The 16,683-nt window shown below is 38.6% G+C and overlaps 1 protein-coding gene across 8 annotated transcripts; it reads right to left on the reverse strand.

The window, feature by feature from the left end:
• Positions 1-8,125: 8,125 nt before the first annotated feature.
• LOC111247264 (phosphatidylinositol 4,5-bisphosphate 5-phosphatase A-like) lies at positions 8,126-16,439 on the reverse strand. Of its 8 annotated transcripts, XM_022797963.2 has the most exons (12): positions 16,285-16,439; positions 14,126-14,166; positions 13,739-13,855; positions 13,329-13,458; positions 12,425-12,628; positions 11,889-12,068; positions 11,500-11,609; positions 11,057-11,296; positions 10,429-10,573; positions 9,963-10,097; positions 9,309-9,447; positions 8,126-8,790 (listed from the first exon to the last, which is right to left on the reverse strand). In XM_022797963.2, the coding sequence occupies exons 2-11, from the start codon at positions 14,152-14,154 to the stop codon at positions 9,313-9,315; spliced, it is 1,425 nt and encodes a 474-aa protein (XP_022653698.1). In that variant the 5' UTR covers positions 14,155-14,166; positions 16,285-16,439; the 3' UTR covers positions 8,126-8,790; positions 9,309-9,312. The 8 variants fall into 8 exon arrangements, with proteins under 8 accessions (XP_022653698.1, XP_022653706.1, XP_022653708.1 ...); XM_022797971.2 differs by lacking the exon at positions 9,309-9,447; XM_022797959.2 differs by lacking the exon at positions 8,126-8,790 and having other exon boundaries at positions 8,884-9,447.
• Positions 16,440-16,683: the final 244 nt, after the last annotated feature.

A 16,683-nucleotide genomic window follows, 5' to 3' on the forward strand; every position in this document is an offset into this window, starting at 1 on the left:
AGAACAGAAACGCGTATCAATTGAAAGAAAAATAGTGGTGGATTGTAACAAAACCGATGGCTGTGAGTTGTTAAAGAGTAGAAAACTACATTCCTATTGACTGGCCATGTCAATAAAACGATACCTAGCATAATATCCGATGGACGTGCAACAACCGCCAATAACATTCTATCGGAATTGACTGCTCGTCGTCGCGCAAGACGCACACGTATAGCAATGTGCATAGATGCACGTGTGCGTGCAACAAACGTCAGAGTAGGGCGACACGAACGTTAGAGACGCCTCTTTCACCACAAACAGACAAGCCAATGCCGAAACAAACGGCATTAGCACGCGTCTCTCTGCTGAGAGCGACAAAGAACATTCAACAAGGAGGCCCTACAAAAAATGGCGCCACTACACGCCATGCACTGTACGTTTCCATACAACAACGAGAAAACGGTATATATACAAACTGAATATACTCATCAGCCAGTTTATGGTTACGATGAAGTGTGTAGCACTTCATTCGAATGATGAGGCAATGTACAATATCGGCTAATAATAATAATGATTATTGTTATTACTGTTATTGATGACACTGCTGACACAATGAGGTGTTCTAATTCAGTACCGATCATATATCTGTTCATGCGCGTCTGCCCAAAGCAGACGTCACGATTCAACTGAACCGATTGCTTTTGTCATCTCTGCGTACGAACATTATGCACAGAAAACCACCAAACACAAAAAGAAGAAAGGCGAAGCAAAAGATGAACGTAACAGGCGGTACAGACATAACAGAGTAAGAGCAAATGCTAGATAAGCTCGTATAGGTCATAAAGTAAGAAAAATATGACAACAAGCGATAGATGTGTGTGAATGTTTCATTGACGATTAGATGATGCGATGCTGGTAATGATGGAAGCAGTGAAGCAGGTGGGGTGCAGCAGTAGCGAAGCCATATAACGATAACGAGTTACGAGAAGACCTGGGGATTTGAAATTTATCGCAGAGAGAGAGAGAAACCACGGGACCGTATTTGATGGAATAATGAGATTATTGAGGCAAAGGCTTACTAAAATTACCATATTGAAGGAAGGTGACGAGGATGCTGACGCTGCTGCTGTCGCTGCTTCGACTGGTGACGGTGACGGTGATGGTGGTGGTGGTGGTGATGATGATGATGGCGATGATGATGATGATACATTTTATTAAGAATCATTTATACAATGTTACTATTACAGCACCATATGGCTAGTGTTATTATAGATGCATGATCGCAATGATTAAGAAAAATTAAAAAGAACAATGATAAGGTAAATCATCAAGGAAATGAAAACTAACCGCAAATAACCTGAGAACACGACGGAAGCAACAAGAATAATACAGGTAACATTTATTCATAACTACAAGCAGACGAACTAAACTCGATAAAGCCAGTCAGGACGTAAACAAAACGGTATTGACGAAGACCTAGCGGAAGACGCTAGTGTTTCTTTTGTCACGCAAGCGCATCGAGGTTAATGGAAACCGGTCGGCGGACTGCTTCGGACCTTCTCAGAGATACAGCATACACTCCTAGATGAACTAAGGTTGAGTATAAATGCCAGCTTCCATGTTCTTGTCACGAACGACGCTGTCCCGCGGATGCCCAAGGAAAGAGCCCATTTTCTCATAATTATACTGTTCCCGTTAGATGCCCCATTTTGTGACTAAGTCTAAGTTAATAAACAGTTGATGAACATCGACCTAACGCTAAAATCACCGGTCTTGAGTCGGGAGAAGAAAGCGGAAGCGCAGTACTTGACCTATTTCTGTTTCTACATGAATGCGCATAACGTGAATTGAAAAGGAAAAAAATTAAGACAGACGATAATGGTTACGATGATCTTAAACAAAAGGAAAACGAATACCAATAATTATCATACTGTTAATATTAAGAATTATAATAGGAAATAATAGTAAGAATGATGATCCCACCAATCCACCGGACAGCGCCCGGGGATCTTAGTAAACAGTCTTTGGGTCACAGCTACAAATGCTCAACGTGTAGGTAGACGCAAAAGAAAACCTAAGGTGAGGCCAGAGGTCGGCGAAATGATGTGGAAAAAGCAACGAGTTGATCGAAAGATGAAGAAAACAGACAAAAGACAGATAACGAAAACCTTAAAGCACTAGAAAAACTTAAAACAAGCTACTGAGAATTGATAATATAATTACAACGACAATACGATTCTAATCACAATAACAGCCACTATTACTTAAGAATAATAACAGTTAGTAACCTATTATCAGAAATCTTGAAGCACTATAGCAACAAAGGAAACAGTACTGCTAGCGTAACTTACTTCTGAAGCGAGTGCTAGTTAGATCTACATGTGAAGAATATGAGTATTGAGCTGGGGAAGATTAACCATTCAGCGAAGGGTTCAGTGAATTGTTATCTCTTATACAGAGAAGAATCATTCAATGGGGGGTGAGTAAGGCTATGAATTATGAGTATGCTATGAGTAGGAAGTGAATCTAAAACAGGAATGAAAATCGAGCCATTTTTCCTAACCAGACGTATGTAAAACACGCAAATTATATATTCCAACTAAGATAGAGGTTAAGCAAGCAAATACGCTTCAAGAAGGTGACGAAAAAATAATGGCGGATTGACCATCGTTACGCCTGGGTTTTTGACTCATTGGAAACATAGCGCACGAATATAGAAAGCCAAAAGATTAATTCTTTCGTCGGAGCGTTTTAGTTAGAAGGATGAACTTTCAGAGAGCTAGACGGAAAGTCTACGTCACTTATAACAAAACAGCATACGACAAAAATAAGCGTAATGAATAAAACATAAGCTGCTATGGGAACACTCCACGTATAATCTAAGATCGTCATTAGTGCTTACCGAAACATAAATTAATTAATAGAACATAACGTAAACGGACAACGTACCCATTGAATTCTGACAAGAAAAAGCAGACTGCCACATTGCCAGTAAGATGCCTAAACATCACGGGTCCTCCTCGTTCATGCGCGAGAACATCGCCTATAAACAGATGCTAACAGTGTCTCATAGAAGAGCTCTCGAGTAATGACAAGGTTTATTAAATAGGGTGTCATAAAATGGCACGAACATAACGCGGTACGTATAATACCGTTAACATCAATAGCCACATTAATAGTAATAACAATAAGAACAGCAATAGAGAACGCAAAAAAATAATCACAACAACCCACAACAATAACAGCGCAAAACAGGAACACCATACAATCAGAGAAATACGATGGCGTGAGGATGTGGGGTTGCGTCAAATATGTACGTTGGTTAGAGATTGCTATTCCTAGGAGTCCAGGTGAATAAAGCATTAAGAACAAACATTTATTTAAGGCGTGTACTCATTCAGGTAGTCTTTACTATAAATGCACATAGTCTACATTGTTTAGTAGCTAGAGTGCTGTCGAGGTGGTATCAGTGCGTGTGAGTAGCGTTTGCCGCATGCACTCATAAGCGCACTGCAGCGGTATGCTGCACGCATTCTATTGGCTAAGAGCAGTTCTTTTATACGTAACATCATATTGATGTTATAATAATAAGTTAAAATAATGATTTTATATTTCGCTTACGTTACGTTACGTTAAGACTTCGACGTTAAAAGGTTATTTCTGTGAAAGACACTGGGAGATCGAAGGTTAGGTTTATGTAAGCATCTGGATTTAGCCGATACGTACATTCCTAAATACATAAGGAATTTGCATGGAGTACCTGGGAGCCTTTGGAAGCAAGTAGATATTACTTCTACGGGTTCAGTTTTAACAGAAAAATGCACTGACCAATTTCGTACTTCTGCGATCTTATTTCACTTGGAATTCCGCTGTTTTGGCTATAAATTTTGTTTGTTTGTTTATTTTTTAATTCGATGTTCCGATCATCTGTATCCACTTAGAAAAATCGGAGATTTGCGGAGGACGCGAAACACACAGGATGCGGCGCCCGCCAAATGAGCCTGACGCACCATCGAAAAGGCTATAGACATCCCAAAAATATACCTATTACAAAAAACGCCTCTGCTTCTTCAACTGCGTTGATGTCTTTCCCACGTCCCTCTATTGCTATTGGAAAACTCTACCAGAAGCTATAAAATCGTTAGCCTGTACTCTTTTTTGTTTTGGCCGTTATCGTATGCTAGTTGCGTGTTTCTACACAAATGAACGCGAAAACCCTTTAGCTCTCTGCGATGAATCGAATTCAGCGGTATTTTTGGCCAAAAAAAAAAACTAAACAATAAGTGAAAACCGCCAGATGACATTCACGTACTGTGTATTTACTAGGTATAAAACCCGTCTGCAGCAAGACTGCCCCCAAAGACAAGTAATTAAATAGCTTAAGACCAGGTTAGTCTCTTTCTTGAGCCTGAAGTTACTCTTCGGTCAATATCTCAGTAGCGTACGTAGAGTTGGCCGATGTCTGATCTAAGTCGAATGACAACGCCCTCTATTCTCCAACACATCGACGCAGAAGTACTGGGACGCATCGGTAACTGTGGAGCGCTAAAGCATCCTAATATAAACCGAGTTACGAGTGTTATGGTCAAGAGGAAAACGACCAAATAGAATGTAATACGTATAACTTCCGTTCGAGCAGGCTTTTCACGCGATCAATAATATTTAGCACGCATCTGAGCGTGTTTCACTTTGTACACATTTGTAGTGGCGCAACTAGTCTGAGATATGACCGCACCGAAAGGGTCCAATTTTATTTTTTTAGCAGAAAAGCTCACCATAGTAGATTAGAGAGTAGTGTCTTCCGATTATCAGGAAAGAAGCCACAGTGTGCGAATGCTAGCGCTTGTTTAAAGATTTGTTGCTTTATAACTTACAATTGCTCACTTGGTTTTACCGCCGGCACGAAGAGAATCTAGCACGATTCGAACGCGACCGGTAACATGGATAACCGTGCGACTGGAGAATAGTACAACTTATACGTAGAATATATGTTTGCGTTTGTATTAAATGATGTCGATTAATTTACAAGGTGACCATTTTGTTAAATGCTCACCGCATGGTAGAAACAGTCGAACACATCTATAAAGTAGACTTGGTCTTTTTCTCCATAGTCACTTAACACATCAGTGTTAAATACTCGTTTAACTGCTCCGTAATCGCTTTCAATGAAATTTCCTGAGAAGTATAATCGTCAAATGAAGTGCTAAAGCCTTTACTTGATTAATGGTCCCACTCCAGTAAAGGTAACGATCTGTCTAGGCAGGTTTACGTGATCTATGAAGTCATTAATACCATAGGATATTTGCTTAAGCAACTCATTCCAGCTGAGTAAACATCTCAGTGAGGTTTCTGTAAGTCTCACCTCAGAGCTTAACCAACATCTGATAACAAAAAGAATTTTTAAAATTTAGCGGATTTAGTATATTTATAGCCACAACAAAAAAGGTGAAAAATCATAAGTTCATCTTTACAACTATAAGTAGATGTCTCATTTGTCTTTGTAAACAGCAACGGATATGATTTCAATAGGTGCGACTCAAAAACTGAAATAGCTCTTGGCCATAAATGGCATTGTTATCGAAGCGCCATCGCCAGACTCAGTTACGCCTCCTATTATTATTCTACAACTGAACAGATGAAAATGTCCCAGCCGTCCAAAAACATGCTTCGTGAAGTCTGTTTACTTTAGTGAGAGAAACAGAGATACGAAATGTACTTCAAATAAGCATTTTACATAGATTACTATTGGAGAATTGCTGGCGCTGTGTTGTCACCTCATTTCAATGGCCATGCAAATGTTGAGTATATTTTTTCTCCATTTATCTCTCTAATAGGACTCTAAATAATTGTACCACTTATAAAGTTATTTGCTTGTACTTTAAAGTGTTCGTTTGCATAGTGAAATTCAAACATTTCAAATGAGTAGTAAATTATTCCGCAATTACAATTAGGCGGGTATTGTCAAGACCTAATATTAACGACCTACATCTTTTGGCCGTTAGGTGTTTCGAAGCTTGCCAATTTAGCTTCATTGGGAGCTAAATTTACGATTAGCACATTCTGAATTTCCATTGCCATTTTCAGTAGAATGAACCAAATTAAGTCCTCATACGAGTTTGAACTTTGTACCAATATAATTTCGAAACCGACAAAAAAAGAAGAGGACGTCACCCATTAACGGACAGTCAGTCTAGTTACTGGTATCATAAAAATGCTTCCGAAGCGAATGTTGAATTTATAAAAATCCTTTCTAAGATAGGAATATTTTGTTACATTTACCTTTCAGTTCTTTCAGCTACATTTTACGTCTTAGAGGGGATTGCTTTACCTTGAATTTTTATGGCAACTTTTAAAAGAGTAGACACAAGGCATCTTTTGAGCTCAAAAGAAGCAGACTTTTGCTACTCAATTGCCTCTAGTGTGGCCCCGTTTCAGAAGGGGCTATTTTAACTCAAAAAAGATGCCAGGGGAGGCACTCAGCGGTATAAATAATTATTACGACCGGCACATCACTAACCCAACATTCATGCCGGCTAGCAGCGTCTTGGCGGCGTGTTTAGATTAGATAATTAGCGTTATAATTTGGGAACACAGATTTCAAACTATTTCGACGGGCTGCCATGCCGGTTTGCTAATGCTATGGTTTCCGGGTTCTGTCGTTTCTCATCTATACCAACGGCTCCCCATGTCTTGACTGGATATTCACTGCCAGCCGATTTTCGTTAGGTTTTTGAATTGCAACTACTTATTTTGAGCCTTGTAGATACTGACATAGTTCGTCCAACACAACTGTCGACCGGCTGTTAACATAGCCTGTATCCTTACTCAGGTTTGCTTCTAGATTCGTTCTATCACTACTATGAGCGCGTAACCGACTAGGGTCTTTTGTGATATATGTGTGATTCTAGACAGGTCTTCCGAGAGAACTTAATTTGTTACGTTCTCTCGGAAGACCTGTCCTAAATTAGTTGTCAGACTTCCGAGATGCCACACGTTTAAGGCGCTAGGTTTCTGTGTCCTTCTGTAAACGCTTACAAAACATACAATGGGCAGATATCGGCCATTTCTTTGAAATATAGACCGACATCGTTTACCATACAAACTGATCCCAGCATGCGGGTCTGATAAGTCAGAAAAAATAGTTGCGATTGAAGAGTCACAAGCGAATGCTTTCAAAATCCTTCAAAGTGGTTTCCTTAGAGTTCTATAAAACATGAAAAGAGCAATAGTCAGGACTGAAACAAGGCACTATTTATGTTAATCGTTATGATATCTAATTTAAAAAAAGAGGCTAAATCGACTCACATTATATAATAGCCTTAATCAACAACAATTACTTGATAACTAAAAAACTAGGTCCATACGTCTGAAAGAAATCGTTATAGCCTCTTAAACGAACTTGGTCTATGACTACCGGAAAATGGTTCAATGATTTATGCAATAAACCTTATATTGGGACAAAATCGAAAATGGGTAGATTACACAACGTGGTTTTAAGGAATTACCAAGCACCTATTATTTTAGTTTGATCAAAATTTCACTGTGTGAGAGAACCCTAAGGCTTATTTTTTTTTGTCTAAAATCGCTATTGCCAATTCAAACTAGAACTGCTCTACACAGCTTCGAACAAATGCGTCCGTACTGCGAGCAATAAAAGTCTATAAAGACAAGATATCGTCCGGGAAGTTTCCTACCGGCGGTTTCTGTTAAGCGTACGATTTAATCAAAAAAAATAACTGGCTGTTACTCTGTTTAGTAGAATACTACAAAGGTAGCGGGGGGAACCGATACACCGTTCCTACTGACATTAGGTATTAATTAAAGTTTAAAATGCATTGACTTTTTCTTTTGCTTGAGAGAGCAGTGCGCTTCGTGTGATGCTGAAATCCAGGTCGACCACATTAATGTAAAGCCTATCACAAAATTATTATAATATATGTTCAGAGCCTGGAGGTCGTTTGAAAGTGGATTTAGAACTTGCACACGCTTCAAGAATTCAAAGTTACTCAACTATATACCCACCGATCCTCCTTTTGATATGAATTATCTGCTATCTTTTGTTGCACTGCGCATTTTGTTTGTACACCATTAAACAAGACTCGATAAATGCTGAACGCCTTACTTAACAAAAACACTGCACCACGCATATTGTTTCCTTCAGTGATTTTTAATCTTTATTGAGCAAAGTGAATGACAGTATAAAATACACTGTCACAAAATAGACCTATTTTGTATCTTTTTTGCAGTTTGTTCAACATGTTTTATACGCATATAAGAAATTTGCGCTATATATACGTATATATAGTGCTAAAATTGTGTTTCGTGCCTCCAAGCGGTAGGCGACACGTTTTTGCTATAATCTCTTTATTTAGATGAGTGAACAGGCACACCGTAGACCTACAGAGATAATGTCGACTACTTGGTTACATGTGCATGGAATAAGATATTCGTGAGAAGCGTATTCCCACATGGCATGTCGGGTGGCTTTCGTGAATCAAGTTGATATTGATGCGAAACTGCCGCAGAAATCAACAAATGATAAAAATAGATGGGAAGGTCAATCGAAACTTGTTGTTACTATCTAATTGATCCCGGTTATAATATGATTGCACAAAGTTATAGCGAAAGTGTGTGAAATGTGTACAGAGACTAAAACAGTGTATCTATACGATTAACCGTAAAAACAATGATAATAACACCTAGATAGTGTCATGGCGTTGTCCGCCCTATCCACGGCCTGTCTAATGGCCACTGGCCTCACGCAACTATATGGCGTCGAACCGATCACTGGAGATGAGCGCAGTCCAGAATCTGAAATTGAACACTCATGTAACCAAGTATTATCGCGGTGTATAAACTAAGAATTTATCAAATTAAAAAAAGTTTATTAATGAAAATAACCTCTAAAAGGAAAAGACCATTTGCATACGATTTTTATTTAACTTAGGACAAGCGATTCCCACTTGAGGTCACCCCAGTAACTCAACACCTATAAAAACGTTCACTCGTTGAGACGTCTGTTTTCATATATGTGATTAATAGGCCTTTTCTCGATCGCATAAATCCGAAAAGGTTCCCTTTATTTAAAACAACTTATGTAAGGGGCATAACATTTTTTTTGTTATGAGCTATGGTTAACAATTATGGGAATGTCTGATGGCTTGAATAAAGAACAGTGATTGCCACCCCACTTTTCTAAATAGTGCCTAGTCTGTTTGCACTCTTACAGCTAATGAACGCGGCAGATACTCGCAGATGGTTACAGTTTTCTTCGCCCACGTTACATTTTTCCGAACGATTATATACAAAGAAGCTGAATTGCAACAAACCTTTTCAGTGGCTTTCAACAAAAGTTCTTAGTTCGCCCATAGTATCAATCGTTTGTTTTGATTGCCTCATCAATAGCAGCAGATCACGTTCAAACACGCTCAGGTACATTATGACCTCCTCGATAAGATCAGTCTCATACTAATTTCCATAAGATTATAATGCGACGGATCGTATTAACATTTGAAATTAAACACGAAACAGGGTACCATTCGCAATCTTAACAGTAGCATTTTAGTATATTACAATGCATTGCCAGGTGAATCAAAAAGGTACAGTATAGCTCAAAGCAGAAAAACGACCGGATCTTAGAAAAGTATTGAAACTCTTCGATAATGCCTATATTTGCTCGCTCAGGCTAATTAGCAAAGATGTAAGTGGACACCTGCCACACGTTCTAACGGAGCACAGTGTTATCATGCTTGGTCACCACCAGGCCACGAGCAAACAAGCGATTTTGTGTTTTCGTTCTGTTCGATTCTGTTTGCTTCTCTGGAAGAGTATCACCTCGACTTCTTTCGAAATCCTTAATTTAGTTTGATGGATAGAAAAATGCCATGCGAAAACGATGAACACGTTTTTTTTTTCTACTCAATCTAAGACGACACTCTGTAGTACGAAGGTATCATTTGACGATGGCTCGGTAATTTCGTTACCTTAAAAGGATCAGAAACCCCAAGGACGTCGCATTTCGAGCGGAAATACACCAGTTGATAAGTACCGGGAAGAACGACCATCTGATCGGAGAATGTCTGCCGGTACACATGGCGCGGTGTTGGCAGGATCGGGTTCTACGAAATTTCAACAGCAACAAAGAGTTAATTTAAGCCAGGATTGCTATTCATAATAATGCACGTGCTTTACGGGGTTTGATGCACGTAAAATGCTTCCGGCAGCAAATTCAGAAAAATTATAATTATCTTCTGTTGCTTCAGGATGAATAGTATCTGAACAGGAACAGGTTGCATTCTTGAAGGAAAGAACTACCAGTTGGCGATTCTGTATTTAAGAGATCATAACATACATAGGGGTAGCCGGAACTCTTCTACGTTCTGCTAAAGGCGTATGCTAAACTAGTTTAAATACACACATTATATAAGAGAAGTATAAATAACCCGTTACCTCGTCATCGGGGAATGAAATCGTGTCCATAGGTCGCGTATCTACCCAAATGTAGGCCAAATACTTATCCAGGGTAGTAAAGTTTTCCTGCATCAGCCCTATCCAGTCCAAGTTCTGCGGTTGTGCATTGGTTGGAGTACAGAACCTGTACGCATATAAAACAGGTGCACAAGAAAAACGATAAATAGGGATTGACTTAGGAATAAATTTTCAAGCTTTCTTTTTTGTATGTTCGCTTGTTCCCTCATTTATTATAGTAGCCGCAATGCATAACGGTGGGCAGAAAATTAATAAGCCCTTTCTCAGGCATAAAATACGATTAGTTTTCGACCCTATATTTTTTACGATATAGAACAGTCTATCGACTATTCATTCCTCAGAACTTTTTTTTTAATACAACGCTATCTTACGTTGTACCTACAAAGAAAAACCGTACGAAACAAAGGAGCACATTATATAGCATATTATTATTACTATCTTCATTTTATTATAATCTGATATAAACTTTATTTAAATGTCTCTGTCAAAAGCGCTTTAGGCCCATCAGGCTGTATAAATACTGATATAACATAGCAATCTTATTTTCTATTTCTTTCTAGAAATTACAATACGAAATCGTAGTTCTTACCACAGTTCAAAGCCTCGACTGATGCTCCAGTCACTAGTGTTAAAAAAATACACACGATCAAACACAGTGTCGTTACTGAAGACCTTCACAGTGAATAGTGCTGAAACGGGCTTATGGTCGCTCTGCACATAGTCTTCATGAGAGCGATATTCATGGGCAGTAATATCGAATTTATTTCCTTGATACGTATCTTCATTACATCGGTAGAGGATGCGATCCGTCCAAGCAGGCCTGCGAGTTCTGAAGCATTGTCGAAGCAACGCAATATAACAAAACACAAAAATAAATTATACTCTTAACTGTAAAGAGGACCCAAAGGTTCGCGCATTTCCAAATCGCAGGCAAACAGATGGCTCGCAATGACGAAGATAATCCAGCTCACTCAACTGTGACTATTTTTCATTTTTTAGAACACACATCTGACGCTCCAGTCTAATACATACTTAAGCCTAAAGTCCGTCGTTCCAGTTTGGTACTTAAAGGTAGGTTTAAACGAAATTTTGCCTTCAGTCATCGTTTCAAACGCGTCCTCATCGCGTTGTGCCCGGTGAAGCTGAAATGACGAAAAATACCACACTGTTTTCGTCTGACACGTACCTTTTTTTTGGGTCATACTAACCATCGTACATGAAGAATACAAAAAAGTACAGTATATTGCAAATGTTTGCATATGACAGTCAATTGCCGACAGATACCAAATGAACAGATAGAGCGAGGCTAATATCGATACAGTTAGAAATACGGCGAGCGCCTTGAATGGGGACTACAAACGCTGTAATTTTCATTCAATGTTAAACGTTCATTAAACGTTGTAGGTTTTCATTCACCATACCTGATCATATTGGAGCATCTCCATTACAGCTTCATCTTTAATAGCTTTTCGGAGATCGTCGATAGTAATCCTTTCGTCAAGACGGAAATTAAGGTCTCCAAACCAGAACACGTAGTCATGGTCCAGAATGTAGCATCCATTGGGTCCACACCAGGCAGTCGTTGCGATTGCAGCATAGTCCTATACAGATTGTGGTGTTAAGATGTTACATATAGAAAATTCGTGTTAATATTGTTCTTGCTATCTTTAATATTTCAAAATCATGTAGTAACTACATGTTCAGCGAAAGTAAGTACACAATTAAAAAGAAGTAACTATATAAAAATAGTCCGTTACAGTACTAACTTGCGCACGCGGGAAACTACAGGTGTATGTTAAAAGGTGAATTTTTAAAGATATGAAATTTCCATAATACTTGTACTTTCCCTAGAGCGGGCTATTGTTAGCTATTTTATCAACAGCGCCGCGTCATCCTATAAAACGGAACTTGTAGTAAAAAAGCACGAGAGAATGTATGCTAGTATAAATCAACTTACACCGAGCCTTCGCTTGTACCCATGATCATGGGCGGCCAAATGTGAGTTCGTAAAACTCATTGACGCACCGTACGCGCGAAGGGAAACAATTGACGCGCCCTTATTCCCCCAAGAGCCCAGCACCCCAGTGCGCACACAAGTAGAATATATATTTCTGATATGGTGCAGATGCATTCGCCGCACGAATATCGCTAATACAAGTCCCTGAAATAAACAAATATGTTAATTTTGAGAGGAAGATTATCCAAACGGTCTTACGCTTTGTTGGTTATTAATCGTCTTTTTACAACAAACAAAAACTTCAAGCCGATTCAAGCTAAATTCGCAAAGCTGACGTCATCGATTTCTTCGCTTTTTCCTATAGTAATAGGCGCTGTGGCCGCCTTTTTTACTAAAGTGTCCAAGCTCAATTTTGACTTGAAGCTAAGTCGGCTGATAACAAAATATTTGCTGCCTTAACTTTAACGAATCCTCATTATGTCTACGGAATATGTATTTTCAACAAAAATACACTAAAAGCTCCGCAAAATAATAAATAAGTATGGATAATTTGTATGGAAAATTGAGACGCTGAAGCACTTCGTCAAAATATGGCTAAATAACTCTAGATTTTTTTTCCACGCCTAGGAGTTATTACTAGGTTTGCATTTCTGAGTGGGTTTTACGACAAGATAGGCGAAGATAAATCGCTTTCTGTATCTAGACTTTAATCCAGATGAGCTATCGTACCACCTTGATTGTTTTTCCTGTGATATAGCAAAATTGTACACTTTAAACTGTGTTAGTTCTTTTGAATATTTCTTATTGTGTACAATGTAATAAAGCATTATTTATGATTATTTTCGTATCCTAATGTATAAGACAGATATATTTGACAGAATGAAGAAAGTTATTAGAAACTAACCTGAAGTCTATAGCTAATTAATTTAACATAATCAAGCTCCGCTAATATTTGTCGTAGCGGAGTGATCCACTCCTGTTCAAGGAGCATTTCGCTGAGCACATTCCGGGGCCTCATGCTCACCTCCTGGTATCTGTTAATAACCAAGTGAATCATTTAATAATATTAACATTTCCCATTTACAATATAGAAGGGGAGACTTTTTAAGCATTTACTAGATTAATTTTGTGTACTTAATTTTTCTATGTTGGAGATTTCCAAAGATGTTTTCATTTACCCTTAATAATAGATTAAGTAGTCCATTGGAGCTCTGAGCGAAGATATGTTAACTACTTCTCGATCACGTTACCTTTTTTTAATCAATTTGTTCCTACTGAAGCACAAAAATATCAAATGCAATAAGCTTGACTTACCCAACAGCGTATAAGTCAGGTAGGCTATTTTTGTCAAAGGGTTTCCGTACTCCAAGGAGGTTCCGAAGATTTTCTGTTGGTGATGTTCCCGCAACGTTCCAGGTGATCACTCGGATACTGGACAAAGATTAAATAAATTTATTATGATAATATCCTATAGGCCTGTACACATTTGCGTACACTGGGCTACACGTATCCTATTTATAACATATAACTGGGCGGCAAATACAAAAAGACTGCGCGATCTAAATGGCTCGAATCTTACCTTTGGAGCTGTGTAAACATTGTATAAAGCAAAGAACCTGTAAAATCACTATTGACTTGCTCCTGCAACCAGGAATAAATAAACCGTTTACTGGAAGATCACATCTAAAGCATTTGCTTTACCTGAAGTTCCGTAATTTTGGGTCAGTCATGATCGCCGGTCACTGAAATCGTTAAGCGACAAAACAAGACTTTAGTTACAACTGCGTTAAATCCTTAGCGGCAATATACCGCTAATAGAAAATTAGCCGCAATGTAACTAAGTTAGATGGACTTTGTAAGATTGCATTAACTTAATCCTTTCTAGATACATAGATTATTGAGAGCAGTGGGTTTCCTAGTTGGCAGATGAGCGCCACCTCACAATCATAAACGCGCTAGACGAGCACACACGGAATAATCACAAAAATCTGTAAGAATACCCGGTTGACAGCTTAATCAAGTCTTATCTTTGCTTTCGAGATAAAACCTGTTTCATAGCAGTCGCTTGTTGGGCTTACTGGTAGTAGGTCGGCATGTTACCTTGTCTCTTGTAATACCATATAGCAGCGGGCCAACCACACAATAAGCAAAACAAGGTCCATGCCGCATAAAATCAGGCGAGATGTGCAAATGAATAGAGGCATTAAATCGAACAACTGCTCTAAAAATTTGCCATTCGACTATAATTAGACAGCAGATTGGCCGCTGTAAATTCCATAATATCCAAGAATAGAACTTTAGGTTAACGTGCGTTTTTATAAAAGAAGTCCAGAGTCAGCGTAGGCTTATTTGTAATGGACAGCGGGATTCGAAGGAAAAGCACTGTAATCAAAATAGAAATTTTGTATATAGAAACTCATCTTACAATTGATCTATCCAGAAGTTGAAAAAATCCAGAGCGTCACTGTTGATATAAATTATTTCTGTTTAACTTTGTTTACAGCAATAAGCGTGAGTTGATGCTGAAGGAAAACTTATGATTCAGAGTTTTATTAACAAACAATTTTTTTTGTATGTTAATTCTGCAACGATGAAAAATATAATAGCAGATCTTTTATAAGTTTCATTATGAAAATGCTTATTCTCCAGGGTAGGCAGGGTTCGACGCCACGCGCCACACAAGTGCGCTAGTGAACTAGTGAATGATGCCGTGGAAAATCGTCTGCTTTAGCCGAAAACTGTTTTAGTTCAAATTGCAACGATCCAGCCACTTCCAAGGAGAAAAACATACGTAGAGAAACTAGAGTGAGCATCGTTATGGCATCGCACCCCACAACAGTTAGGACTCAAAGACGTTAGACAACAGTGACGTAACCATAACAGTGGCGGCTGCATTAAATATCTCGCTGATTATGATTACTGTTAGAAGATGAAACGGCAACATTTTCGGTTTAAGTAATAAGACCGAACAAAGAAATCTATATATATATATGTTTTTGTATAAAGATTTTGGTCAGCAGTGATTTTCTGGAAGATTTACTTAGGACACTTAGTGTCACCAAACAAGAGCAAAGTCGAACAGGTAGAAAGTCGAACACGCTTGTTACTGCATCGTTAGTCCCCATATCGTTTTATATTATCCATGAAAACCAATAACTAAATAAATACGATTTGATTGGTAGCAACATCGACTCTATATGATTATAAATTCTATTCCTGGAATTGAAGTCCACTTCATTCTTCAAATTACTATAGAGCTCAACGCTATATGTATATAAAACACAGATTGTTTTTGAGTTAGGAAATTTATATAGGACTGAGAAAGACTGCTATGCGCAAGCAAAGCTATCTCTCTTAATAAACTTATTGATCAATACATAAAAGTGGGAGGAAGGTCGTTATATATAGATCTTATATATAGGACGCCGTTTCTAATAAATTTAGCTTAAGAAATTAGATAGAAAGAGTAGTCACGCAAAACTAAATAGATCACCTAGATAGATGGTCAGGATAAACGCAGTGCTCATAAGATTCAGGCAGTTTTGCATCATCAAACGAACAGCTGGACTGTCATTTCAGCTGACCACTTTATTGCATCTTCTGGCACTCTGTAAGTACAGCCACTTCTTCTAATCAAAGTAATCGACCATTCAATAGAGCGGTTTCCGTAATCCACTGGTGAGGTGCCTTCCATGCATCATTTATTCGACAACATATATGACAAAGACATGAATGGGGTGACGGAGTGAAAGACTTACTGGATTTAACAGTTTTTATCTTAAGAACAACTTCAGTAGTAAGGGAGACACTGGCCTAGTAGCAATCTCCACCAAATCACTTCACACTCTCTGTATACTTACTTAATGTTTTGTTATTGTGACAGGGCTGACGTACGAGCGCGAAGACGATCATCGAACAAACACAATGCCTTTACCTTTGCAAGAACATTATTTAGTTTCAATGACAGGAAAGTCCGGCTTTCGCAACTCTGAATTTTCCTCACTCCGTCGATTATGAAAAATTAACGGAAACTGGATTGTGCAGACGGAAGGTGTGTAACAGCCAGCTAGTCGTTCCGTCTGGGGTTACCTTTGAAATGTAGTTTGCAGGAACGGTATTTGTGTATGGAATGGGAGAGTTGTGCATTAATCGACTGGGTAGAAGTTAGTTGCACCTAACAATAATTCAACGTACATTGAATAAAAACTTAAAGGGTGGGAGGGGGACACATCATGAACTAACGGTGAACGATTGCATTC

The sequence above is a fragment of the Varroa destructor genome, unplaced genomic scaffold, assembly GCF_002443255.2.
Source record: "Varroa destructor unplaced genomic scaffold, Vdes_3.0 BEIS01000003.1, whole genome shotgun sequence".
Lineage (NCBI taxonomy): Eukaryota > Metazoa > Arthropoda > Arachnida > Mesostigmata > Varroidae > Varroa > Varroa destructor.

Coding starts and splice junctions, on each gene's coding strand:
- LOC111247264 (XM_022797963.2), bottom strand. CDS start 14,154: ATGACTGACCCAAAATTACGGAACTTCAG. Junction 12,629..13,328: donor TAATTAGCTATAGACTTCAG/GTTAGTTTCTAA, acceptor TGTTTATTTCAG/GGACTTGTATTAGCGATATT. Junction 11,297..11,499: donor ACGACGGACTTTAGGCTTAA/GTATGTATTAGA, acceptor ACAATGCTTCAG/AACTCGCAGGCCTGCTTGGA.